General features: G+C 36.6%; 1 protein-coding gene across 2 annotated transcripts; it reads left to right on the top strand.

The window, feature by feature from the left end:
* The first annotated feature begins 1,077 nt into the window (after nt 1-1,077).
* On the top strand, nt 1,078-26,627 carry LOC306849500 (phosphoglucomutase-like protein 5). 2 transcript variants are annotated; one of them, XM_079384580.1, is made up of 12 exons: nt 1,120-1,281; nt 1,366-1,856; nt 3,766-3,928; nt 4,991-5,137; nt 5,232-5,357; nt 5,440-5,630; nt 6,683-6,837; nt 15,610-15,725; nt 20,691-20,826; nt 21,201-21,384; nt 24,201-24,338; nt 25,369-26,627. In XM_079384580.1, the coding sequence occupies exons 2-12, from the start codon at nt 1,599-1,601 to the stop codon at nt 25,456-25,458; spliced, it is 1,704 nt and encodes a 567-aa protein (XP_079240706.1). In that variant the 5' UTR covers nt 1,120-1,281; nt 1,366-1,598; the 3' UTR covers nt 25,459-26,627. The 2 variants fall into 2 exon arrangements, with proteins under 2 accessions (XP_079240705.1, XP_079240706.1); XM_079384579.1 differs by having other exon boundaries at nt 1,078-1,856.
* The last annotated feature ends 311 nt before the right edge of the window (nt 26,628-26,938 follow it).

Here is a 26,938-nt window from a genome sequence, read left to right as displayed (position 1 = left end):
TTAAATAGACTTGTAACACATGTGTCTGTCATTGCTCTTATAAGATAGTTTTAATGTAAATAAATAAATAAATGGTAATATATTTGTCTAAAATCCTGGAAAGTTGGATGTATTAAAATGTCTGTTTAATAAACCATCATCGTCAAATCTCAATTAGCCTTTGTTATGCGTTTTATAGCAATTATTAGCCTATATCGTGTATTTTTTCCATAAAGCACTAACTAAATGAAATACTGCGTTTTGTTCATTCATTTGCCAAAAAGAAAGGAAAAAAACTGGTTATTTTAAGATTCCCCATCACTGCCCGCAAGACATTTTCTATCATTATATGTCCACTAGATGGAGACTAAAGCTCGATACTTTAAGAGCTTGCTTGGTCAATTTGACTGATTTACTTGACTTCACTTTATACTGTTATATAGCCTAATAAGTTAGTTGTTAACACTTTTCACACTGTATATATTTTTAGGGTAGGTTAATTTTTGAAAGTCAATTTCTGTATGGATAGGCTACATGCCTTAAAACAATTAGCCTACTGAAACAACAATGTAAAAAAGTCACAAATAACCATCAAACCATTGGCCATCAAAAAGATGTGGACTACTTAAAAAATTAATTTTTACCTTGCCTCGACCTGACATTTATGATAAATGTCCTTGTCCTCAGAAGACACTTTTAGTTCAAAACTACCTAATTACATAGCTGACTGTTGTTTGAATTGATATCAGTGTGCTTTTATTATGATCACTTGTTTACTCAAGTGCTTACGAAATATGATACCGAATTTAGTTTAAATAACAGAATTCACAAAATTATTGTAATTTAAAAGGGTTTTGAATTAGAAGATTGAAACCAACACAAATCCACTGCTAGAGAAAACACGTGTATAATTTTGTATAATTGGCACGCATTTGTTAAACTGACTAAAACCCATAGTTACTCAGCCAGCCTCGGTCTCCCGTTTCTGTTTTGGCAGTTTGCTATTTTAGCCAATCTCATTCCTTGTTGTCGTGTTTAATGTTAATTACTTTTATGGATGTTATGGCATTTCTGTTTGTGATCCAGTGTGCGTCAGATGAGAGCTGCTGGCCACCTTTGCGCTTCATGCAGCTCCAGTGCGCCACGGACAGAGGCGATCGATTACACAGCAGCACGCTGTCACTATTCGTTCCCCCACATCATGGGCTATTTTTGGCCAGTGCGTTAGCTCATTATAAAGCGTTTTCTCCACTCCCTGCCTTTTGGCAAGCAAACGTACGCGTGACAGCTCGGGAGAAGAGTGTCAGTGAGCGTAAGACTTCATCTTGGAATATTTCTTTGCGTTTTACACCCATTTATTCTGTATTTTGTGCCCCTACTTCACAGTTTGTTCCGGTGCGATGAGAAGACAGCTGTCGTACACTAGTTTTCCAAACAAGCGTCACGGGACGCGTCTCAAATAATCCACTTGGACTGAAGCGCACTGCGCTGTGGCGCACCCTGCTCTCTGCCTCCGTGAACTTCCTCTGTTGCTTTTGACGATATTTTGAACACTGTATCACACCTCACTCAGCTATCAACAAACTATTTTTTAACATCCCGAAGCGTTCCGGCAAATCATGGAAACTAACCCTATACCCATTTTGACTATCCAAACTTCCCCCTTCGATGACCAGAGACCAGGGACGAATGGGCTGCGAAAGAAGACAGCGGTTTTCGAAAGTAAAAAGAACTATCTGCAAAATTATATCCAAAGTTTGCTGTCCTCCATCGACTTGAGGGACCGTCAGGGATGCACTATGGTGGTGGGCAGCGATGGAAGATACTTCAGCAGGGCTGCAACTGAAGTCATCGTTCAAATGGCAGCTGCCAACGGGGTAAGATGGTGTTAATATTTCAAAACCAAAACTCTCAAGCATGCCCTCTAGTTCACTAATTTATTAAGTATTCAGTTAGCCTTTTCTGAAACATTTATTAGGTTTTCTGATCTAAATCATTAAATTATTACATACCAGTAAGGTTAATGAAGGTCTTTAAATGTATTATTTATTTATTTATTACGTAATTACTAATAAATGTTTTAGATTTTCTAATCTGTATTACAAACAAAATATGCACTATTTATTTATTTATAATTTCCTAAGACATATGATAGATTTTCTGGTCTATAACCAAAAATGCATTATTTATTTATTTGTTTGTTTATTTATAATTTCTATAAAAAAAAAAATTCTATAATTTCCTAAAAAAATTGCTAGATTTTCTGATCTATGTAGGCCTAATAAAAAAATATGATAATGTTTTTATTTGCTTACCTACTTACATACCTACCTAATGATGTATTTATTCTTGTTATTTTTATTAATCTGTTTTATTATTTTCATTATTATTATCATTTCACGTGTCTTTGAAAAACACACAAGATTTTTAGCATGATTTGTCGACATGGGTAGTTTCATTATTTAAAATAACATTACTTGTGTTTACAGTATGAATGGTCATATCTGTTTTTATTCAAGAGTATCTGGGATTTGATACCCCAAATGACTGAGCCTTTTGTTGGAAAACCTGAGAAGCCACAAACTGTTCATGTGATGAGAGAAAGTTTTAGAGCTAAATCTCTGTACTGGCCTGGCCAAATGTATCCTGTCTTATCTGTAGTGCCATCCCTACCCTGCACACTCTTCCTGGAGCGCCGCTGCTTCCCTTGTTTTGACCTCTCATGTTTATGTGCTATGGGGAAACCCAGAACATATGGCCAGAAGCCAAAACTCTGTTCATCAACATTTCTAATGTGTTTTATTGTGCCTCTAATGAAGATATCATGTTTGGTTCAGTCTGAGCATGAAGCCAAGTCATTGTTTTTGATGCTCAATTTTTTTTATTATAAAGCACAGCCAAACCATCCTTAATTCTCCTACTTTGTGTCAGTGCCATTCTTCCATACAAACTCGGTAGCTCTCAGAGGCATGATGTTCTGAGGCTGTGTATTCAAAAGCAGAACCTTATATGGATAAGCTGCTCAAAGAGTGCTGGGAATACAGTTCACACTCATCAGAGATGCAAGTAAAAGCAATCGGGTAAGCAAAGCATCAGCCTGAGGTATTTAATTGGCATATTACTCACAAAAAAAAAAAACTAGGGTCAGTGCACTTGTTCATCATTTTAAATGCTTGAGTGAGAGATGCCAAATAACTCACTATTTATAGAAAGTGGCTGATCTTGTAAAGCTTAATGAGTCATAAAGTTGCTGAGATGTCTGGGCTGCTGTCTTCTGAGCTAGAAAGAAAGTATCTGTCAATAATCTGGACGCTTGATAAAAGAGGTTGCAAATTATGGCAGATGGGATTGTATGTCAAGACTCATTTCAGTACTTGTGTGTTCCTGTTTAGTTTTGTCCCTGAGTCAGCTTGTCACTCCTACAGGAATGAGCTTCCAGACAGATGTAGCTGTTGATCTGGTATGCAACAGTAGCCATGACTGGCGCCTCTGAAGGTTGCAGGTTTAAAGCCCACCATATAATGTTATGATAACCCTCGCATGACAGGTGAAGGTCTGGAGGCAAAGGGCCTGTTCGGGATCTTAAGTATAGAAGTGCACTTTTACACTTGTAATTTCAAACCTGCATGGCTTGCTTTCTTCTGTGGAGCACAAAATAAAATATTTGAAAGAAAGTTTTAAGTTTTTGTTTGTGCAGTGTAAGTCAGTGGAGTCCAAAACAACACGGGACTCCACTGACTGCGATAAATCAAACTTCACACCAATAAAACTAAAACTTGATTTCAGATTGGACGTCTGGTAATCGGACACAACGGGATCCTTTCCACCCCAGCGGTCTCCTGCATCATCAGGAAGATAAAAGCCATTGGTGGAATCATCCTCACTGCAAGCCACAGTCCAGGCGGCCCAGGTGGAGACTTTGGGATCAAATTTAATGTCGCTAATGGAGGTGAGAACATTACAAAGCATAGGACACACTGTATGCATGCACTTTCAGAATGATAAAGAAGACATTCTGATTTCAGTATGTTTTATGTAATATCAGCCTTTAAAGGAATCACTGTGTTAACATTACCTATGTCATGACAAAGTATTGACACCATGAAACCCAAGTGGAATAGTGTTGTACATCTTGAATCTCACAGTAAAAAATGGCCATATATTTATATCTATTGAACTAAATTTACCTAAAATATATTGCTTTCCTTAAATTTATTTTTGCTTTGAATTACACCATTATTATAATGGGGTTATTATTTTTTATTGCATATTAGTGTCAAACAGCACAAAACGTAGCAATGCAGTATAACATGTATGCTCACAAATACAGTGAAAACAGTAATATTGTGAAATATTATTGTCATTTAAAATAACAGTTTCCATGTTTAATATATTTTCAAAATGTCATTTATTCCTGTAATGGCAAAGCTGAATGTTCAACAGCCATTACTCCAGTCTTCAATGTCACATGATCCTTCAGAAATCATTGTAAAAGTGAACATGTAAAAGTCTTTAGTGTCACTTTTGTTAAATTTCTTGTGTACTTGCCAAATAAAAGTATTAATTTAATATATATATATATATATATATATATATATATATATATATACTGGTCTCGGTTTTTTGAATGGTAGTGTAGGTGAGCATCATGTTCAAGTGTCAGTGTCCATCTCTTTGTGAAATCACACCACATCAAGGAAGATACCACATATTCCTCTAGAGCATTAATTTAGATTATTTTTGTATCCTGGCAACACACATAGCTACAAAGTTTTTGCATTTTTTTAGACAGGACAGTATAGATATGACAGGAAGTGAGTGGGAGAGAGAGAGAGATGGGGGGTGGGAATGGGAAAGGTCCACGAGGCGGGATTTGATCTTGGGACACCCGTAGCGTAATTGCACCATATGTCAGCGCACTGCCCACGACGCTATTGGCACTGACAGTTATTGGGCTTTTTTTAATATTTCATGTGTTTTATAGAAATCTGTCACTGTTTTTTGTTTACAGGACCATCTCCAGACACAGTGATGGAGAGAATCCATCAGGTGAGTCGCACACTAGAGGAATACGCCATCTGCCCTGACCTCCACATCGACCTGTCCCGCCTTGGCCGTCATGACTTTGACTTGGAGAACAAGTTTAAGCCCTTCAGAGGTGAGGTGTATTAACTTATTCTCATATTATTGTCACAAACTTCAGTTCACACTCATGTGCTGAACTTAAAAAAAGTTATTTCTCTATTTTCCAGTTGAGATTGTGGATTCAGTCGAGATCTATCTAAACATGCTGCGGGGAATTTTTGACTTTGGTGCCATCAAGAGCTTGCTGACAGGTCCAAAACAGCTGAAGATCCGAATAGATGCCATGAATGGAGGTAAACTCCTGTAAACAGTTGCAAATACTTGTATGCAGATTTATACCTGTTTGTAGAGTCATATCTTTGTCATCTGTTTCAGTTATGGGACCATATGTCAGAAGAATCTTATGTGATGAGCTCGGGGCTCCAGCTAATTCTGCTGTTAGCTGTGTCCCTCTGGAGGACTTTGGAGGCCAACACCCCAACCCTAACCCTGCATTCGCTGCACCTCTGGTGGACTCCATGAAGGGGGGAGAGTTTGGCTTTGGGGCTGCTTTTGATGCAGATGGGGTGCTTGTCTCTTATCGTCTCATAAACATTTACAAATAACTTACAAATTACACAAACACAGAGAAAAATGGTAAAACTTCATAAGAATAATATTCAGACAGAAAGCATAAGAATCAAAGCTGTTAAACCAAATTATTGCTGAATTATTTACAGCTTCTTTGCCAGAGTCTTGTTTTGATTCCAGTTCTTTATTATTATTTATCAGTTTTATCTTTTTTTTAAATTTCTATTTCTTAATACTGCAAATAAGTGAGAAAAAGGAAACACACACTGTTAAGAAAACAACAAATACATTAACAATCAAAAGGTTAGGGTAGGTAAGATTTTTAAACGCCCCCATGGGTGGGGTAAAATGCCCCCCAGTCTGACAAAGCAGCCTTAAACATTTACAGCAAAATCAGATTACAGGCAGTTTTGGCTTAAAAAAAAAAAAAAAAAAAAAAAAAATATATATATATATATATATATATATATATATAATCAATGATTATGAATTACAAAATTGCAATAGTCTGTTTGAAAAAAAAAAGTTAGCTGATGATAACTGGCTAGCTAACTAGCTACCTGATGCTAACTTGAGGTAATTTTTAAATATAAAGTCAGAATATTTTTATTCAACCAACTAGAATACATTTGATGGAAAAACAAAGGATTTGATGTTCAGAACAGAATAACTACAGTAATTGCCCATTGCCCCCTGGGACCGTTTTACCCCACACACTATGTTTGAGAAAAAAATTGTCATTCTGACAATATAATTATATTTTTATTAAATAACACGCACTATCTATCTACAGGTCACTGTTCTCATATAATATATAACTGTGATGTTCTACAAAACAGCAAGCTTTAAAACACTTTAAAAAAATCTGTTTTCTCTCCGGTACCTCACCAGTGTAAGCTTCATGGTGAAAACTTCTACATCACTCTTGTCAACGTAGTCCATAGGGGCGTTTTCCCCACTCTACCCTATCTAAAATATGCTTGTTTAATCAGATTAAATGACAGAACTAACTGTTGTATAATCTTGGATATGTTTGTTTTATGTATAGGATCGTTACATGATTATGGGTGAGAATGGATTCTTTGTGAGCCCGTCAGATTCACTGGCCGTGATGGCTGCAAACCTCTCCTGCATCCCTTACTTCAATCAGAGAGGAATCAGAGGTTTTGCCCGCAGTATGCCAACCAGCACAGCAATTGACAGGTAAGTAAGAATTGCTAATCTAACTGTGAAAAATAAACCTATTTTTATCTAAAGAACATTCATAGAAATGTAGGTTTTATATATTTTTTTATAGGATACCTGTAATATCTGTAGGCTACTTGATGTACCTTTTAGCTTTTGTACCTTAGGGTACTGCCCCAGTGACAGCTTTGTACCTTTTTTTTCTGATATTGTCTACCATGCTCTCAGATGATAGTGCTGAAATACCATTATTCACAGACATGCTGCAGGCCTTGCTGAAATTGAACAAGTCATCACTAAAAGTTACTCAAACCACTCTGTCTGATAAAAACATACTACTAACCTCAGAATTACCATATGTTGAGCACTAACTGTTAACTTTAAATTTGGTTTGTCTGTTCTGCACAATCATATGAATTATTTATTTATTTATTTATTTAGTCATTTAGCAGACGCTTTTATCCAAAGCGACTTACAAATGAGGACATAAGAAGCAATCAAAACCAACAAAAGAGCAACAACGTGCAAGTGCTATTACAAGTCTTGGTTAGCCTAACGCAGTACAGATAATTATTATTATTATTGTTATTTTTTAATAAAAAGACATAGATAAAATACAATTAGAATAGAGAGTGCTAGAGTTAGAGGGTCAAGTAAAGATGGAACAGATGAGTTTTTAGCCGTTTCTTGAAGATGGGTAAGGATTCGGCTGCTCGGATCGAGTTGGGCAGGTCATTCCACCAGATGGGAACAGTTAATGAAAAAGTCATTGAAAGTGTTTTTCTGTGTGTTTGGGATGGTACAATAATTCGTCGTTCACTTGAAGAACGCAAGCTTCTAGAGGGCACATAAGTCTGAAGTAAAGAATTTAGGTAAAGGGGTGCAGAGCCAGTGGTGGTTCTGTAGGCAAACATTAATGCCTTGAATTTAATGCGAGCAGCTATTGGTAGCCAGTGCAAATTGATGAACAGAGGCGTGACGTGCGTTCTTTTCGGCTCATTAAAGATTAATCTTGCAGCGGCATTTTGGATTAATTGTAGAGGTTTAATAGAATTGGCTGGAAGACCTGCCAAGAGAGCATTGCAATAGTCAAGTCTGGACAGAACAAGAGCCTGAACAAGGAGTTGTGTTGCATGTTCCGAGAGAAAGGGCCTGATCTGCTTAATATTGTATAATGCAAATCTGCAGGACCGGGCACATGAATTATGCACATGAATATTAATTACAGCTTATTTGCTTGCACTTTTATTCAGTCCACTGCCAAAGACACTTGTTGGTTCTACTTAAAATGTTTTCACGTGGTGTGCAACAATTTCGTTTTTTTGACTGTCACATTGAGAGTCAGTGACATTTTCCCTTAACATACTGTAAGACTTCAGAGCAGTTTAAATAAAAGTCAGTCAGCTCTCAAAATTGATAAGCTGATGATCAGGGAGGAAATCATCCATCAGGATCTTTCCAGTCCCTCACAATTATTTTTCCCACTTCTCGTTCTGTCCGGTGCAAGACACTGAGCGGTAAAAGCATTAGTGATGGGGCCAGAGGTTACAGCATGGAGACTCACTCCCTAAGAATAACAGTGTTAGCTCAACCCTGCGCTCCTGCAAACGCCATTCACCCCACTAAAAATAACTTTCAGAGTGCATCATGCTAAAGACCTGCCTGCTTTGAGACAGGATCTTGTGCTATGAGAAATAAATAGTGATTTTGTGCAATCAGATGACATTTGTTAAATGTAAAGTGTAATTGGGGGTGGGTGGGGGGGTATTTAGCGCTGCCCAATCAGTCATTCAAAAGAGCCAGAAAGTGCTTATTGTGTCATAACACCAGAATTAACCCTGATTTCCTCCCATCAATATTGTTTTTGTTCTGTGACTCATTATTCACTTCCTAGAGGCTTTGCAAGGTTGATTCAATGTCAGAAACACAGTGTCAATGAGAATTTAACTACTGGTGTGGCTAAGATAAAGAAAGAGGAGTTAACGCTGAGTTTGGCCTGAAGTTATACATTATGAAGTATAGCCATAGCTAAGCAGAGTGTCATGTTTTCCATTCTGTAAATGATAGTTAAGTAAGTATGGGTCCTCCCAGCCTAGAAACAGTTCTAGATTGTTCTCTTTCACATTCTCCCTTATATTGAAGTCACCCTTCAAATCTGAGCTGTTGCCTTCCAGGCTAAAGGTGCGGTCACACTAGACTTCTTGTTCCATTCACTTTCATTTGTACACATGTGAAGAGCAGGATTATTTGTGGATTTGTTACTTTACTAAAATGTAAAATTTGGTGAATTTTGACCTGTAAATTTGTGTAGCAAAAAAGACTTCTGACCAATAATGGAGTGGTCACAAAGTGACATTTTGACTCAATAAAAAGTTTCAAATTTATACATCTTTATATGTAATGTAATGGATGTAGCATCATGCAAAAGCAAACATTTTCAGTTGGGATGCCATTGAAGAAACGTGATATATGATTATTAAGAATGAATAAAAAATTACAAACCAATCTGTTTTGCCATGTATGCCATCACCATATTATTCTCCAGCAAAAGTGTTTATGAATTTATTGCTTTTTGAGAGTTTCTTATAACAGTATATGAATTATTATAAATAATAAATACAGAAATATTATCTGCACAGCTGTTTATAAGGATACACTTACTTTTGAATCATTCACACCATAAATTGTAATTCCCAACACCACTAGAAAAGAGTGTCAAGTTAGAAGAGGAACTGACCCTGTTTAATTAGCTGTTGAAATCAACCGTAATCAACACATTCTTGTATTGTGAGTCTTTAAAAGTCAGATTTTATAGTTCTGGAGCTGGTGATAGAGAATCCTTAAGTGTTTCTGTTCATGAATCTGTATCATTCTGTCCTAATCTGATCTGTTTTTCTGAGGTATGAATGTCTCTTGGGGTGTGAGTTGTTGGAGCGAGGCATCTCTGCTGCTGTAAACCTTTTTAGGCGACGAGCGAGCTCTAGGCTGTGGCTATGTGTTTATGCTATGGACCTCTCAGGAGTGTGTGTTTGTTAAGTGGCAGTGGAGATAATCTACTAGAGCATGTGTGTGCTGTAGGTCTGGTGTGTGTTTGCTGAGCTGTGTTTGAGTGGAGCAGCTCTAGTGTCTTTGTACTGTATGTGTGCGTATGAGTGTTTTTAGGGATGTAAGGAAGGAAAGGAAACATCTGCCGTGCTCCCTACACGTGGGGAGGGGAAGAGAGAATGTGCACTATCAATGTGACCATGCACTGAGAATGAACTGATGAAATATGGGAAAATTATACACAGGACAATCCAGTCTTAGTGTATTTGCTGTAACAGTATTTTAAACTCTTCTATTGATTGTTTTCCTTGAAATGATATGCATCTTTATATTACATCCTGGGACTTTTCGTGCATTAGTGGTGGGATTTTAAGTAACTCTTTCTGCAGGTTACATTGTTTCACCCAGTAGGTTAGGAGCTATTTATTGAGTCATTCACTGAACTCATTCGTTCAACAACTCTTATTCATTCTGCAACGTAATAAGTGACTGTTTTTAAGTGAGTCATTGAATCATTCACTGAACTCATTTGTTCAAAAACACTGATTCATTCTGGAACCAAATAAGCGACTGTCTTTATGAGTTAGTCATTGAATCATTCATTGAACTGATTCATTTAACAACACTATTTTCTTCAGGACAAAAAGTGTCTGTCTTTATAAGTAAGTCATTGAATCATTCACTGAACCGATTTGTTCAACAACATTGAATCATTCACGGAACTGATTCATTTAACAACACTGATTTATGCACTGAACGATGCACCTGAACCAGTTGAAAACTGATACAAATATGTGATGATTCAAATTGGTTGAGATGTTAAATGCATCGCGATAGGTGGGAGTTTATATGAATGTATCTCTAAGGGGAACTGACTGTCTTTAGAAAAGTTTAGATGGTATTTTCTTTTCATCTCATCTCTGTATAATGCGTATTAAAGCAGTGTTTACATGTAACGCTGCTTTGTGTACAGCGGTATCAAGGGATGGGCAGTATTTCAAATACATGTATTTGAAATACAAAATACTATTTTGTATTTTAATACCTTTGAAAAAAAATCAAATGTATTTTGTATTTAAATACATTAAATCTTAGTATTTTTGTATTTTCAAAATACATAAAATACTTTTTGCCAATCAACCTCTTTATTAGACTGCTGGTTTCCTGTATCAACTAGTGCAGACATGCCACTTTCATGCTTTTCCTGGGAAAATGTTATTAAAATCAAAGCCGTAGATATTTAAGATATTTAATTTTGAATAAAATGTAGCATCCCATTTGTTGACAACTATATAATCATTCACAGTGCTATCTTTACAGTTAGCTTGTTGATGATTCTGGATTTTCAGTCAAACACATGCTGCTGTTTTGCTGTGTATAAACCATACAAAATGCTTGAAATGGTTATTGCACTACTATGTGCATGACTTTAACATTAAAACAAGGTGATCTTGCTTTTGTGGGAAAAAAGCATACCTGTCTCAGCAGGTAAAAAAAGAGCACTAGCAAGGGGAACATAGCATTAGCACTAGTCAGTTTTGCTGTGTTTCTTTGGTCAGATTTTGGTTTTATCAACTAGCTAGTCAAATGTGTTCATTAAACTTTAATCATTACTGCTTGCTATGGCGATATGACAATATAAATGTCGGCGGTGATATACAGTGTAGATCGATAAAACTTTTTCTATATTATTTATATATCGTCGTGGTATGCAAATATATCTGTGGAGCTTCTAGTGGGCAGGAGCTATTGACACGTCAGAGCGATAAAGAAACATGGATAAATGAGTAATAAGCAGCTTTCTGTGTGTGTGTACCCCAAAACAAAGATAACTATAATGCTAATAATAAAGTTTTTTTTTTTTATTATTGTTCTAAGGGCATACTAGCACTAGGCACAGCTGCCTTGTACTAAAGCCCAAGCGCGATTGTGTTTTTGCTAACAGATATCACAGGATTATTACAGAGGCAGCTGAGGATAATGGTGGAATTTGCAGCTTTACACGCAAATTATAATACCTGTTCATCAATAAGATGAGAACCAGACCCATTGTAAATCTAAATGTACTCGAATTAAATTAATTGAAAATTGTGATATCCAAGTAGTTATAAAGATTTTTGCTGTCATAATGATAACAATAGCGCATACAAAAATAGTACATTAAAGGTGGGGTAAGCGACTTCTGGAAGCCAATGTTGATATTTGAAATCACCAAAACAAACACGCCCCTACCCTTATAGGGTCTTGCCCCTATTTTGATAGCTCCGCCCCACACATACGTAGCCTACGCAACCCATGCAATGATTAGTTCTGTGAAACAAAGCAAAACCAATGTTACACCATAGCTGTGTCCGAAACCGCTCCCTATCCACTATATAGTGTACTATATCGGGTGTCAGCCATTTTGTAGTGCTGTCCGAATTCTGTGTGAACGACTTCATTCCCTACATTCGTTCACTACTTTTTACCCACAATGCATTCTGATTTTGAGTGTACAACCGATGTACACTCGCTGAAGCACTATTTCCCACAATCCAATGCGGAGAACCGACGAGCTGGAAGAGAGAGCGGGAGTGAGAGAGTTTGAATGAGAGATGCCGTTTAATTGACAAAGATTATGATAATTTGGTGGATATTTAAAAATGTTCATTGGTGGCGTATTCATTCTGATGTCAAATTAACGGTCGCCTGAGGGCGCTCTACGGCCATTGTCATCTTATCTGTGAGCAAAAATGCTGCTTGGGAGAGTTTCAAGATACTACAAACAGTAAATACATAAAATTACGAACGTGTTAATGTGACTATTTTTGTTGACAGTAATAGTATTTAATGATTATGGAAATATAAGCATTACAAAACAAATGAATAATATACCATCAATGAAACCACAAAGCTGATTACAATATAAAGTCATTTTAAGTGTTATTGCTATTAATATTATTTTCTAAAATATAAAAGTACATATGTGACAAAAGATGTTTTTGCAACAGTCAAGTCTCACACGCAGTGTACACATCACCGTCCGAATTCATTCACTTCATTTCGTTCACTCCTTCTGATATAGTCCACTCAACTGCCATATACTATATAGGGATTAGTGAATGAGTGAACGAGTGAGCGATTTCAGACACAGCGACAAAATACTATAGAAGTCATTATGATCAGTGATGCTGTCTACACTGGATGTTGCCCAGCCCGATAAATCCCAGACAGAAAACTCCTGCTGTGTTCTGTTTATGATGTGCTGACACAAATTTCAAATGATTTTCAACGGTCGCTTTATCGCGTCCAGGCGTATCTGGTGTAGACACGGTGTTACTCACCTATTGAGAACAAACAGAGCAACCTCGGCGTCCGATCGCAGGCCTTCCGCTCCTTTCTCTCCAGCGCTGGAAAGCTGATCCGATAGTTACACAGGTCCCACTTCTTGCCTTATCATTCCGCGAACGTTTTCTGCTTTTGTTTTTTACTCTCCATCTCTTTCTGTCACTCAGCTCGGCTGTTCACTGAACGCTCTCTCCTCCACGTCATTAGTAGACATGCTCCTTACAGCTGATTGGCTACAAGTTTGTTTTGGTACTTGCCCCCGACTCTAAAGCGTTTTCGAAAAATTACATACCCCACCTTTAACTGTTCCATGTTCCAGCGCGGTTAGCGGTCACACTACATGCATACCGCACCTGAGCCACCTCTTCAAGCGGGCCAGAGCATGGTTAAACGAACCGCACTGGACACGGTACAGAGCAGTCACACTTGTGAAATTAACTGAACTCAATCGTTCTCAAGTATGGATCAGATCCCCTAGTGTGAGTGTGAGGTAGTTGTTAAGTTTAGGTATTGGGTAGGATTAGGGATATAGAATAAGGCATTAATATGTGCTTAATTACTACTAATAAATGGCTAATATTCTAGTAATATGCATGCTGATAAGCAACTAGTTAAGAGACCCTAAAATACAGTGTTACCTAGAATTTATAAGGTAGCCAAGTCCTTAAACTATTTGTTTATATTGTAATGAATCAATTTCAAGCACTGTTGGTTTTCAAAGATTCACTTTCAAAAATATTTTATTATACCTTAGAACAAGGAATGTAAATTGAAATCATTTTAGTTTAAGAGTACCAGCTTAATGAGACTGTCTGTCAGCTCATGCTAACATTCTGCCAGTTGATAATTGGGTTTATTACCAGACTGAAGTTAGGAACATCTGCTGACTTTAAAACCCAGCTGAACACATTATTTTCCAAAAGCTTTGGAAAGACTTTTCTAGATAGAATTGTTTGTTAAAATCCAGTCACACCCACATATGCATGCAAAATATTTCAGATGCTGGATCATATATAGTGCTGCTTGTGTTGGCCACAAATATGAGAATAAATCATTGGAAACAAGTCAAGGGGTCAAAGATTCCAGTTTGTTGTCTGTATGCCAGGCTTTCCATTCTACTCCTTGTCCCTTGAGTCAATAACACTTGTTTTCCCATATTTAGTAATTCCACCCATGAGTAAACAGCTGCATCTTTACTCTTCTCATTTACATCAGTTCCCTCTCATCTTATCCCTTCATCTGATAGGATCTCAGCAACTCATTACCCATAATGCCAGACTGCAGTGTCTGAAAATAGTTATGAATCTAGCCAACTATCCAAGATCAACAAACAGAGGAGGAGACTTGTAATTGCGTTCCTCCTCTTGTTTTCTCGATCGCTTTCATTTTGACACTGAATATCTTTCATTTTCATAGCCATGAATGATTACAATTCCCGAATACAAAGCTTGCTGTCTTAACAGTAATGTTGTATGACAGTCCAGAAGTAGGCCTGTTTCTGTGACAGCTCGCAGGAGTTTTACAGTATAAGGAAGTTAAACAGGTGTAGACTACACACCAATGATTAAAGTGCTGTTTGCTCCTCCAGGCACATGGCTGAATCTCAAAATAAATGTCAGCCAAAATGTCAGCATAGTTTCTTTCTGCATTTTGCCTTATAAAGACACTGGGTTGAGAAGACAAAATATGCGGTTTAATTTATGAATCAGTCAAAAGGACAGATACTAAATGTACTACCAAAGAGTTTGTCTAGAAAGCTGAATGGTCATTTCTTTGCCTGGAGTACATTAAATGATCATTACCTCAACATCTGTCTTCTTTCACAGTATGTCATTTGTCACTGTTAACCATATAGACTTGCATTTAGATATAAACATGGATTAGTAATTTTTAGAAACTAACAGCACATCCATATGTCTGTAGTCTGTTTATGATTTCTCATTTTCCTTCAGTCCTTTTCTGACTTACAAATGAAAGATGAAAAGGGTTTGAAAATAGATTTGTGTTCACAAAACTTCTAGACAACATGCATCTTCATCTTATTATGCAGAGACATTCCCTAGACTTCTGTAGATGACATGGTCCAGAGCTCAAGTCCTGCTAATACTCATAAACACACTGAAAACATTTGGCAGCATGACTGTGCTGAAGAGAAAATACATTTTTATTGCACTATATTATATTTTATTATGTTTATCAAATATAAATTGCTACTGAAGGTACCACTAGAACATTTTTACTTTTTACCTGCAGTTTTACATTGCAGTGACATGCAGCTAGTTACACTATTTTACACATACTCAAAGGGGTGATTCTGTTAGCCAATGAGATGATGGCTTTCTTTTCAGATTTTATCTTGTCTAAATAAACTCTGAGTAGGACTGCACTGGAATACTCCTGCTTCCTGTTTGTTTACAGGGTTGCTAAGGCTATGAAGGTGGCGCTTTATGAAACTCCCACAGGCTGGAGATTCTTTGGCAACCTGATGGATTCTGGGAGGTGTTCTTTCTGTGGAGAGGAGAGTTTTGGAACAGGTGGGTGCCATCAGAGTCCTCTAAAAGCATGTAAAAGTCCTACTTGGGCGTTTACAGTTGACAAGTCATCATGAATCTTCGGTCAAAATGTACTTTATTTATAATATTTTCTGTATATTGTGCCAAACCCAAATGATGTTATGATGATGTTAGCATTCTTAAAGGGATAGATCACCCAAAAATTAAAATTCTGTCATTAATTACTCACCCTCTTGTCGTTCCAAACCTGTAAGACCTTCATATATCATTGGAACACCAATTAAGATATTTCTGATGAAATTCGAGAGCTTTCTGACCCTGCATAGACAGAAACTCAACTACCACATTCAAGGCCCAGAAAGGAAGTAAGGTCATCGTTAAATAGTCCATGTGACATCAGTGGTTCAACCCTAATTTTATGAAGCTACGAGAATATTTTGTGAGCACAGAAAACAAAAATAACAGCTTTATTCAACATTTTCTTCTCTGCCGTGTCAGAATTCGACATGCGTTCACAACAGTACCACGACACATGTGTATTCTCGTAGCTTCATAACATTACAGTTGAACCACTGATGTCACATGGACTACTGATGGACTAATGATGTCCTTACTACCTTTCTGGGCCTGGGAACATGTCAGTTGTGTTGCTGTCTATGCAGGGTCAGAAAGTTTCATCTAAAATATCTTAATTTGTGCTCCAAAGATGAACTTATGGGTTTGTAACGACATGAAATTCTGACAATTAATGACCAAATTTTCATTTTTGGGTGAACTATCCCTTTAAAGAATCATTATGACGTTTTATCTTATTGACATTTTCAGATGTAGTTCTTTACTAGTATATGCCTTCTGAGCACATCCAATTGTAGCTCTTTATCAGTGTTCTGCTATAAAAGTATAGTGAATCATCTGAAATAGTTAGAAAGTGAGAGTGGTTTCTGCTGGCAAAAGCAAACAGCTACTCCTCTGCTTTTCTCACAAAAGCACAGGGTGGGGGCACAGAAGAAGTTGAAGGAGTGAGAAGGAAAGAGATTTATTGCAAATTAGTGGTTATAGTTCTTTAGTCCTAAAAATTAGTTAAAGGGTTAGTTCACTCAAAAATTTAAATTAGCCCATGTTTTACTCACCCTCAAGTCATACACCCAGAACGGCGAGAATATGGATATTTTTCTTACAAAAACGCATTGATTCTATACAGGAGGCCTTTATTTACCCCCCTGGAGCTGTGTGAGGCACGTTTTATTATGGATGGGTGCACTTTATTTGATTACTTTTGGACTGTTGAAAAAAAAAACACCCACCCACTGCCATTATAAAGCTTGGAAGAGCAAGGACAATTTTTAATATTACTCCAATTTGATTCATCTGAAAGAAAAAAGTCATATTCACCTAGAATGCCTTGAGAATGAAAAAACATGGGCTAATTTTCATTTGTGTATGAACTAAACCTTTAAAGGGATAGTTCACCCAAAAATGAAAATTCTGTCATCAATTACTCACCCTCATGTTGTTCCAAACCTGTAAGACCTTTGTTCATCTTTGGAACACAAATTAAGACATTTTTGATGAAATCCAAGAGCTCTCTAGCCCTGCAAAGGCAGCAATGCAACTGAAATGTTCCCAGGCCCAGAAACGTTACAAGGACATCAGTAAAACAGAATTGTTGAATAAATTCGCTATTTTTGTTTTCTTTGCACCCAAAAAGTATTCTCATAGATTTGTAAAATTACAGCTGAACCATTGATGTCACATGGACTATTTTATCGATGCCCTTTCTATGTTTCTGGGGCTGGGAACATTTCAGTTGCATTGCTGCCTATGCAGGGTCAGAGAGCTCTCGAATTTCATCAAAAATATCTTAATTTGTGTTCCGAAGATGAACGAAGGTCTTACGGGTTTAGAACGACATGAGGGTGAGTAATTAACGAATAATTAATTTTCATTTTTGGGTGAACTATTCCTTTAATGCAATCAAACAATCAAAACCTTCATCTGATCAACAAGATAATCATGCAGTTAGGACTTTAATGGATGTTTCTTTAGTGACGTGCCCTTTTTATGCCTCAGGAGTTGATCTGAAACGTTTTAATGTACATTCGTAATATATATTTGTTACTTTTCAAATTACTTTTATGTATAGATTTTTTACATGTACAAAAGGTACAAAACTTGCTGGGGCAGTACCCTTTCAAAAGGTATTATCTACACTTAAGGTACTAAAATATATATTTAAAGAGCTAATATGTACCTTTAAGGTACTAATATGTACCAGTTAAGTGTAAATAAGGTACAAAGATGTACCTTATACCTTTTGTACCATAAGGTATTGCCCCAGTTACTGCTTTGTACTTTTTTTCCCTTAGAGTGTATAGTTATAGTGAAGTGAAGTGAAGTGAAGTGACATTCAGCCAAGTATGGTGACCCATACTCGGAATTCGTGCTCTGCATTTAACCCATCCATAGTGCACACACACAGCAGTGAACACACACACACACCCGGAACATACACCCGGAGATCAAGTTATAGGAACTCCCATATGTGAAGGTGAGCCCCTGCATGGTATTGAATGGTTGTGTTTTGGTTGGCAGCTGAATGTGGAATAAGCAACTGGCACTGAATGATGTTGCTGGGCAGACAGACGCTTGGCTCTGTGAGGCAGCAGGGTCGATCTGTAAAGCCTCTGGGTTTTACACCATCACTAAGACCTTGAGTGAGACACAAGGCATTGCCTGTAGAGCAGCCTGCTCATTATTCATCATGTTCTGACTTTGCTTCAGGAATACTGTGCTGTCATGGGTCACTTTTCTTCTTCCCTTCCTGTCAGTTGATTTTTTCACAAAACATTCGCGACTGCTAGACATACATGTACAATGCATTCATCATATGTTTTATCTGTTGGTATTGGTATCTGGTACAAATTGAGTGTGTTTATGGAATATTGGCATTAAGCAAGTTTCCCTTTTGGCTGTGAACCATCGCTTCTGCGTCACGCTTATTGTTTTGTAGGCTGAGGGAAAGTTAGCAGATAACAGTCTGACAAGCTGATAGATGTTAAAATCTGCTTTTGAAGTGAACTTTATTGTGTTTATTGACTTTAGGGGTCAAAACTAATTATACAACAACATTTTGTTGGCTTACGACAGTCTTTGGCTGCTGATGTGATATGCGGTAGGCCTGTGCATTTTTCAGTACTCCAGCATTAGTCATACACAGAGAGCAGCTGTCGGATACACTTTTCCTGACATATGATTACATGAAATAAACCAGATCAAAGAACAAAAGTCATAGAGAAGATGTTGAGCATAAATCAAGCAGATGAAGAGTTGACCAGGGGAGTGAGGGCTTTCATTTTATCATTATCATCTCCCGATTTAGAGCCATCTCACATGAATCATCTGGGCTTTTTAGGTTGTGTTCAAGACTTTTATTATTTAAATTGCTCATAAATATGTTCAAAAGTTTGGGGTTAGTTTCTTTTATTTTTTTAAAGCATTAATACTTTTATTCAGTGAGGATGGATTATATTGTTTAAAAGTGACAGTGAAGACATTTATAATGTTACATACGATTTTTATTTCAAATAAATGCTGTTGTTTCTACTTTCTATTCATCAAAGAATCCTAAAAAAATGTATCACATTTTCTACAAAAATATAAATCAACACAACAAATCAAATCAGCATGTTAGAATGATTTGTGAAGGATCGTGTGACACTGAAGACTGAGGGAATGGCTGCTGAAAATTCAGCTTTAGCATCAGATGAATAAATTACATTTTAAAGCTGCAGTCCGTAACTTTCCGATCCAAAATCAATATTTGAGCAAGTACATAACCAGTGTTCAAAACTATTGCCTTACTTCAGCCCGATTCACAACGTTTAGCTTATAATAATGTTTTCTAATTTGAGTGGTACGGGTAGGTTTTCGCGGGAAATTCGAGCATGGCACTGAGTCATTATGTCCCATCTGTAAACATAAAGAAGTTTTCCCGGCTACTAGGCTATCGCATGTGAGGATCCTGTAGGTGACGGAACGTTTATAGCCTTTTCTCACAGCAGCTAGAATAATTAAATGTATCATTTTGATGGTGGATTGTAATTCAGAAAGGATTTTGTGTTTATGAAACACGTGAATTAAATTAAATTATATTTCAGTTTTAAATATGCTTATTACAGATAGCCTGGGATTACACAAGATTAGTATTTTAAAGAAAACCAGTTCGAAGGGAGCATTTTGCTTTTTCGGTTAAAAGAATTTCTTAATATGAATTCGAATGGCATGACAATTAGATTAGACTGTACAGAAACTTAAATCTACAAGTTAATACACACTATACCCATAGTCACGCAATGCTGATGTTGTTAACATGAATAATTTGAGAATAAAGTAAAACAATACAATAATAATAATTTGCACGGTTTGGTGTGAAATGAGCTAACCGATCGTTAGATTTAATCACCATTGGTAGCGCGATTTATTGTAATGCGTTTTTCCTCAGTTGGTCAGAACAAACGTGGCAGACTTGTTATTATTTGTTCAGATGATAATATACGGTGAAAATTCTTATTTGGGTCATATTTTCCAAGACGTAGGCTAGTGAAGTCCAGTGAATATCCTCACCGGTGCGGTGACTGACTGCCACACATTCACCTCAAAACATTAGATTCATCCGCGCTGGAGCCATGCCGACTCGCAACCCCACGCAAGGAAGATAATTCCGCAAGTAACTGCAATTCCAGGTTTTCAAACAGAGATGGCGACAAAGAGGCAAAACTTATGGACTGCAGCTTTAAAATATATTAAAACAGAAAAGTTATTTTCAGATGTAATTATATTTCACAATTTTTCAGTATTTTTGTTCAAATAAATGCACATTTGATGAACATAAGAATCTTCATAAAAAAATCTTACCGTTCCTTAAATTTTTGTGCAGTAGTGTAAATCGAATATCAAAATATGACTCATTTTATCTCTTTCTTTTAGGTTCAGACCACATCCGAGATAAAGATGGCCTGTGGTCAGTTCTGGTATGGTTGTCCATCCTGGCAGTGCGTAAGCAGGGGGTGCAAGAAATAGTGAGAGATCACTGGGCCAAAATGGGACGTAACTACTTCTGCAGGTGAACTAAACCCAAAACAGCATCTTCCCAAGCAACAATTTCTTCCCAAGCTTCATTTTTATCATCAGGCTTCATATCTCTCTGGACATTTCAGGATATCTCTTTGTGTATACTTACAGTACACGCCCTCTCAATGACCTTTCCTATGAGACAGAGTAGAGTAGGCAGAATCTCTGGATTGTTTTTGCCTTTCCCATACATGTTTCCCATATTCACCATATTTAGCTCTACTTGTAGATGTCATGTGGGAGCTTTCCAAATTGTCACGAAACCGTGATTTATTAGTGTAGGTACTATTAGGTTATGTTTGTAATCTTTCATTGTTTTACATTGATCTAATATAGTGTTTGTTGTATTTATTTTATGTCTGACAGGTTTGACTATGAAGGGGTGGACAACAGGGCAGCGTATTACCTCATGAGAGATCTGGAAGCTGCTATCACTGATAAAGCTTTTACGACTCAGAAGTTTTCTGTGGGCAATAATATCTACAGTGTGGAGAAGGCTGATAATTTTGAGTACATTGACCCGGTGGATGGCAGTGTGTCCAGGAAACAGGTCAGTTCAACGCTTCGAGAGAACATGAGAGATGCAGTAAAAACTAATATTGTGAAATATTATTACACTTTAAAATAACTGTTTTCTGTTCTGATTTGCTGCTCAAGAAACATTTCTTATTATTATCAATGTTGAAAACAGTTGTTCTGCTTTATATTTTGGGGAAAACTGTGATATATTATTTGAAGGATTATTTGATGAATAGGAAGTTCAAAAGAGCAGCATTTTCATGGAATATAAATCTGTTGTAACATTATAAATGTCTTTACTCTCACTTTTGATACATTTAATGCATCCTTGCTAAACAAAAGTATTGCTTTCTTTGGTGGAAAAATCAACTGTTTTAGATGATACAAGTGAATTTAGGCAACTTTATTATGTGCAGTATAAAATGGATGTTCATTTTGAGATTTACATTTAACAGTGTTATTAAATTATTATATATATATATTTTAAATGAATTTTAAGTGAACGTTGGTCATCTGATGGCAAAGGTCATCTAGATGAAAAAATTATATTGTATTATGGTGACGAGAGCCAAACTGCGAACATGATCATGCTTTAAACTGCCCGAACAAAAGAAAATTAATCTTCACAACATGTGTGTTTAATTAATTTGAAATGAACCATGTAAATACTTGTGATTTGGAGATGAAAACAAATGTGTGCATTGGTCCCTAGTGCACCTTATTCATCTGAGATAATGGGGAAATGTCAGAGATTTTGCAGCTTAATTACTCGTATAAAGAGCTGCCAGGGATTTGTTGAGCATTAAGGTTTTATGCTTAGCAATTATACACTATTTAGTACGGCACGCATGCTGTTGTGCACACGGACCACCCAGTGGACATGGACTCGAGTGGGATTCCTTGTTCGGGCATCTACATTCACACTTAGCTGCTTATGTGTGTACGATATATACGGCATGGCTGAAATGAACAATATACACGTGCCGAGACTCTGTTAATATTTTCATTCAGCTGCTCTCTCTCTCTCACTCCTTTTTTGGAGGATGTGCTAAAGCACAGAGATGCACATGTGCTTGATAGTAATGGGAGAGGGATGTTTTAGTAGATGCTATATCTTTATCTGGATTTGCTGTACCAAGATGCAGAGTGTAACACACACACACACGTAAACACTTGCGCAGCCTTGTGTTTGAAGTTTACCCAGCTGACTCGCTCTGTTCTGACCTGGAATTTGTGGAAACCACCTTCTCCCTCTCCAGAGCAATCTCTCCAAAGACAAAAATGATGTAGTTATGGCATCTACCAGTAGGGGGTAACTGGATGCTAACCAGCCAAACCTTGACCTCTTGACATTAGCCTGACACTTTACCCTTTGCATTTTGACACCTCATCTACTTCTCATCTCATTTATATCTCAGAGTGGCAGTCGTTGTCATACATTAACATTCAAAAGTTGTGGGGTCAGGGTATTTAATACATTTATTCAGCAAAAACACATTAAACTGACCAAAATTGACAGGATATATTTATTTATTTGTTAAGTAATTTTATATTTTATTTGATTTCATTTCATTTTATTTTAAATAAATGCTCTCTTTTGAACTTTCCATTCATCAAAAAGTCCTGAAAATTACGGTTTACACAAAAATATGTTCAACATTGATAATACACTGGTGGTGGTTGAGGAGAGACTCCCCCCCACATGATTGTAAAGCGCTTTGGGTGTACGGCAATACACAATAAATGCGCTATATAAATGCATCATTCATTCATTCATTCATGTTTCTTGAGCAGCAAATCAGCATATTAGAATGATTTCTGAAGGATCTTGTGACAATGAAGACTGGAGTAATGACTGCTGAAGATCCGCTTTGCCATCACAGAAATAAATTACATTTTAAAATATAATAATAATAGAAAGCATTTATTTTCATTATGAATATTATTCCTCAATATTTTTGATCAAATATATGCCATATTTGTGAGGATAAGAGACATTGTACATTTCAGATTCTTTTCTTTTTTTTTATGAGCCTCATGATTTGGTGTGATTTCACACTGGTGATATGGGGTCACGGCCTGTCGCTCAGTCAGTGATCTCCCACCGACCGTGACAGTCACTTCAGTCATCCGGCTGGCGTCTCCACAGCTGAGTGTGTATTATTACAACAGACATTCCTCCCAGTGGCGGATTGTGTCAGCTGTCCTGGTCCTCCTCTCTGCGTGTCTGCATAGGCCCACCGAAGAGACACTCAGCTGTCGGAGACCATGACACACGCAGACTCACACTAACACAAATATTACACCTATAACAGTGGTTCTGGTTTTGATTTGGGACCCAGATTTTAAATTAGACCAACTCTTGGTGTCCATAACATTCAAATGAAAATGTATTAATTTTTAAAAAAGTAAATAACGTAATTATGTAGGCACAATAAATAGGCGATTTTTTTAACACAACCTAGGTATAAATAGAAAGTATCTAAATTTGATCTAATATTATCTGTCACTGTACTCCTGACCAGTTTTCTGATAGAGTTTGGTTCAGAATAGAGTTTTTCCTGACATCTAGTGGATAGTTTAATGATTTACAAGTCTAGATTTTCATCTAATTAAATTTTAACAGAGCTGCTTATGAACACGAATGTGTCATGTTGAGTGTTCAACGTTTTCATATCTTATTTGTGCTTCACATCCCAAATGTTTTTTTGAAATTATATTGTGGTATAGCGTACTAGTTAATGTTTTGGGCTGGTAACTGAAGGTTTTAGGCTCAAGGAACAACTCAATGATCAATCAGAATTGTTGGCACTAAAATGAACTGTATTTCTATTTCTGCACTTGCAGGGCCTAAGGATCATCTTCACAGACTCGTCCCGAATCATTTTCCGGCTCAGTGGTTCTGCTGCTGGATCCGGTGCCACTGTTCGCATCTACGCCGAGAGCTACGAGAGAGACCCAGAGAGACACAACAGAGAGACTCAGGTGAACACCTCACTTTAGCTATTCAAATAAATTTACCTCAAAAGTCAGATGTCGGAGCTGGTAATGACGTCATACCCAAGTGAACTGTGTTCCAGTACAGAAGTCAGAAAACCAAGATGGACGTGTCCATTGTTAGCAATACCAGTCGATTAAAAACACATAAAAAGCAGTATTTTATACAGATAATGCCATAGTATCATGTCCATAAATAGAGTTCGGATAGTACTGTGTGCATCACTGAGTTGTGAGAGACACAGACAAACAAGTGCTAATAAACAATATATGCACTGAGCAGCCATATTGGATTCTGAAGTTGGAGTTGTTGTGATTCCTGATTCCAAGTCAGAACTCCGACTTGGGAGGGTGTTCCAGTTAAAAGTCCTACTGGGAACTCAGAATTTCCAACTTCAAAGTACAAATTGAATGTGGCATAATTGTGCTTGTCAGGGATATGAATATGATACATGTCAAAGCCATGACCATTGTTGTTCTAAAGATCATGAAAAGAATAATATTTCAGGTTCAGTACTGATGAAGCTCAGTTGACAGCATTTATGGAATAAAAATACTTTGATTCATCCCTCGATTTCTAAAACAAACAGAAAAAAATAAAATTAAAATCAAGGTTACAGTGAGGCACTTACAATAGATGTGAATAGAGTCTAGTTTTGTTGGTTTTAGAAAGAGACATGTGAAACTTATACTTTCATAAAACACTTACATTAATTATTCTGTTAATAAACCATGTATTATTTCTTAGCTATAAGGCTATTTAAATACTCATTTTAATGTTCACACACACACACACACACACATATATATATATATATGATGTATGTATGTATATATATATTTATATATAATGTTGTTGTTTTTTTAAGAAGAGGCATATGTGGAAATTTATTTTTGTGGTAATCAAATGCTGTAGATTCAGAATTATTCCTTTAATGCATTGTCATTGTATTACATTTGTTTCATGATACAGTCTGTTTAATACGTATTTCCTCACTCTTTCTTTTGCCAATTGTAGGTTGTGCTGGGTCCTCTCATTGCCATTGCTCTGAAAATCTCCAACATCCATGAAAGAACTGGATGCAGAGGCCCCAACCTGATCACCTGAGACCAATCCAGCACTGCACATCAGGGGCCAAAATCACTTTCCTCACTCATCTGATCCTTTTTTTTATTTGTGCCTTTCACTCAGCATCACAAGTAATATGCCAACTATTCATTTTGCTGCCCTTTTATCATTTCTCTCATCTCCTCTCATCTCCTCTCCTCGTTATCTTGTTTTTTCTTCTTCATTTGTCTTTACAAGGGCCCCTGTATGGTTTTCTTTTCTTTTGCACATGTATAAACTCATGTAAACCACTAAAAAATCCAAAGGGAGCAAAGTGTTTTCTTCATGTTCAAGCAAACGCTCCTTTAATGTGTTTAATTCAATGAGAATGAGGTTAGAAGCAGAATATATGTAGACCACTTTGTGTTTTTGATTCAGATGCATGGGGTCTAAACCCTAAACCTTGTGAATTTGGTTACTGTGTGCTTTTGTTTACAATGTAGCTGTTACAAAGAAACGTATTCAAAACAATCAATGAAAAGTGGGAGCAATGCCGTTCAGTATTTACTTATTTCTGTGAAATTCACATTAGAAACATGATATTCTATGCAACAGCTAAAGCTGAGCTCATGTCCAAGAATGAACCACTAAAGTAATATCATAAAGATTGCCTAAAAACAGTTGTGCTATAATTCCTACATCCAGTCTTGTAATCGCTTACACTGATTTGCAATTTTCTGATCACTTTCTGAAATGTGATGCAAATGAACTTTGTGAATCAAAGTATGAAATCAGTTAAAGGAAAGTTTTCACTTTTGGCTAGCAGCATGGCTCAAGCAGTACTTTTTTATTTTATATTTTAAAATCCTGCATGAATCAGTTTGTTTAATGTCAGATGGATTATGTGCATTCCATTGTTTGATAAGAAACATGCCTCTAAGTTTATTATTATTTATATTATTATTATTATATAACACTTCTGACATTTACAATTTCTTTGAGCCAGTGTTTAAGATATTTCCAAGGATTTCTCAAAATTCTGGTGTTCTTAAAAGTCCCTTATAAACCGTGAACAAATTACAACGACTCCAAGGTGAAAAACAAATGCTCCCTTTTAAATATTGTTTTGATGGAAGAAAGAATGAAACTAAATAAATACAATGGCCTTAGCTGTATTTCAATTTGGTATCCTAAAAATTGCATAAATAAACTCTTTTGTGTGTCCTGGCTTCTTGTTATTGTCATACAATCAGAGAGATCAAAGACTCATACATGTTGGGATGTTTTTTAAATTTGAATAAAATGAAAATTAAAAGACTTTCAAATCACATGAGCCAATATTTTATTCGCAATAGAACATAGATAACATAGCAAATGTTAAAACTGAGAAATTTAAACATTTTATGCACAAAATGAGCTCATTTCAAATTTGATGCCTGCTACTGGTCTCAAATTAGTTGGGACGGGGGCATGTTTACCATGGTGTAGCATCTCCTCTTCTTTTTAAAACAGTTTGAAGACGTCTGGGCATCGAGGTTAT

Source organism: Barbus barbus, assembly GCF_936440315.1.
Source record: "Barbus barbus genome assembly, chromosome: 29".
Classification (NCBI taxonomy): Eukaryota; Metazoa; Chordata; class Actinopteri; order Cypriniformes; family Cyprinidae; genus Barbus; species Barbus barbus.
The sequence above is the reverse complement of the archived record's forward strand: the minus strand, read 5'-3'. Positions and strand labels throughout refer to the sequence as shown.

What these genes read in the sequence shown, in the direction of transcription:
- LOC306849500 (XM_079384579.1), top strand. Translation starts at nt 1,599, where the DNA reads ATGGAAACTAACCCTATACCCATTTTGACTATCCAAACTTCCCCCTTC. An exon ending in CTGCTTTTGATGCAGATGGG is followed by an intron (nt 5,631 to 6,682) that starts GTGCTTGTCTCT and finishes TTTTATGTATAG; the next exon opens with GATCGTTACATGATTATGGG. An exon ending in AGAGGAGAGTTTTGGAACAG is followed by an intron (nt 15,726 to 20,690) that starts GTGGGTGCCATC and finishes TCTTTCTTTTAG; the next exon opens with GTTCAGACCACATCCGAGAT.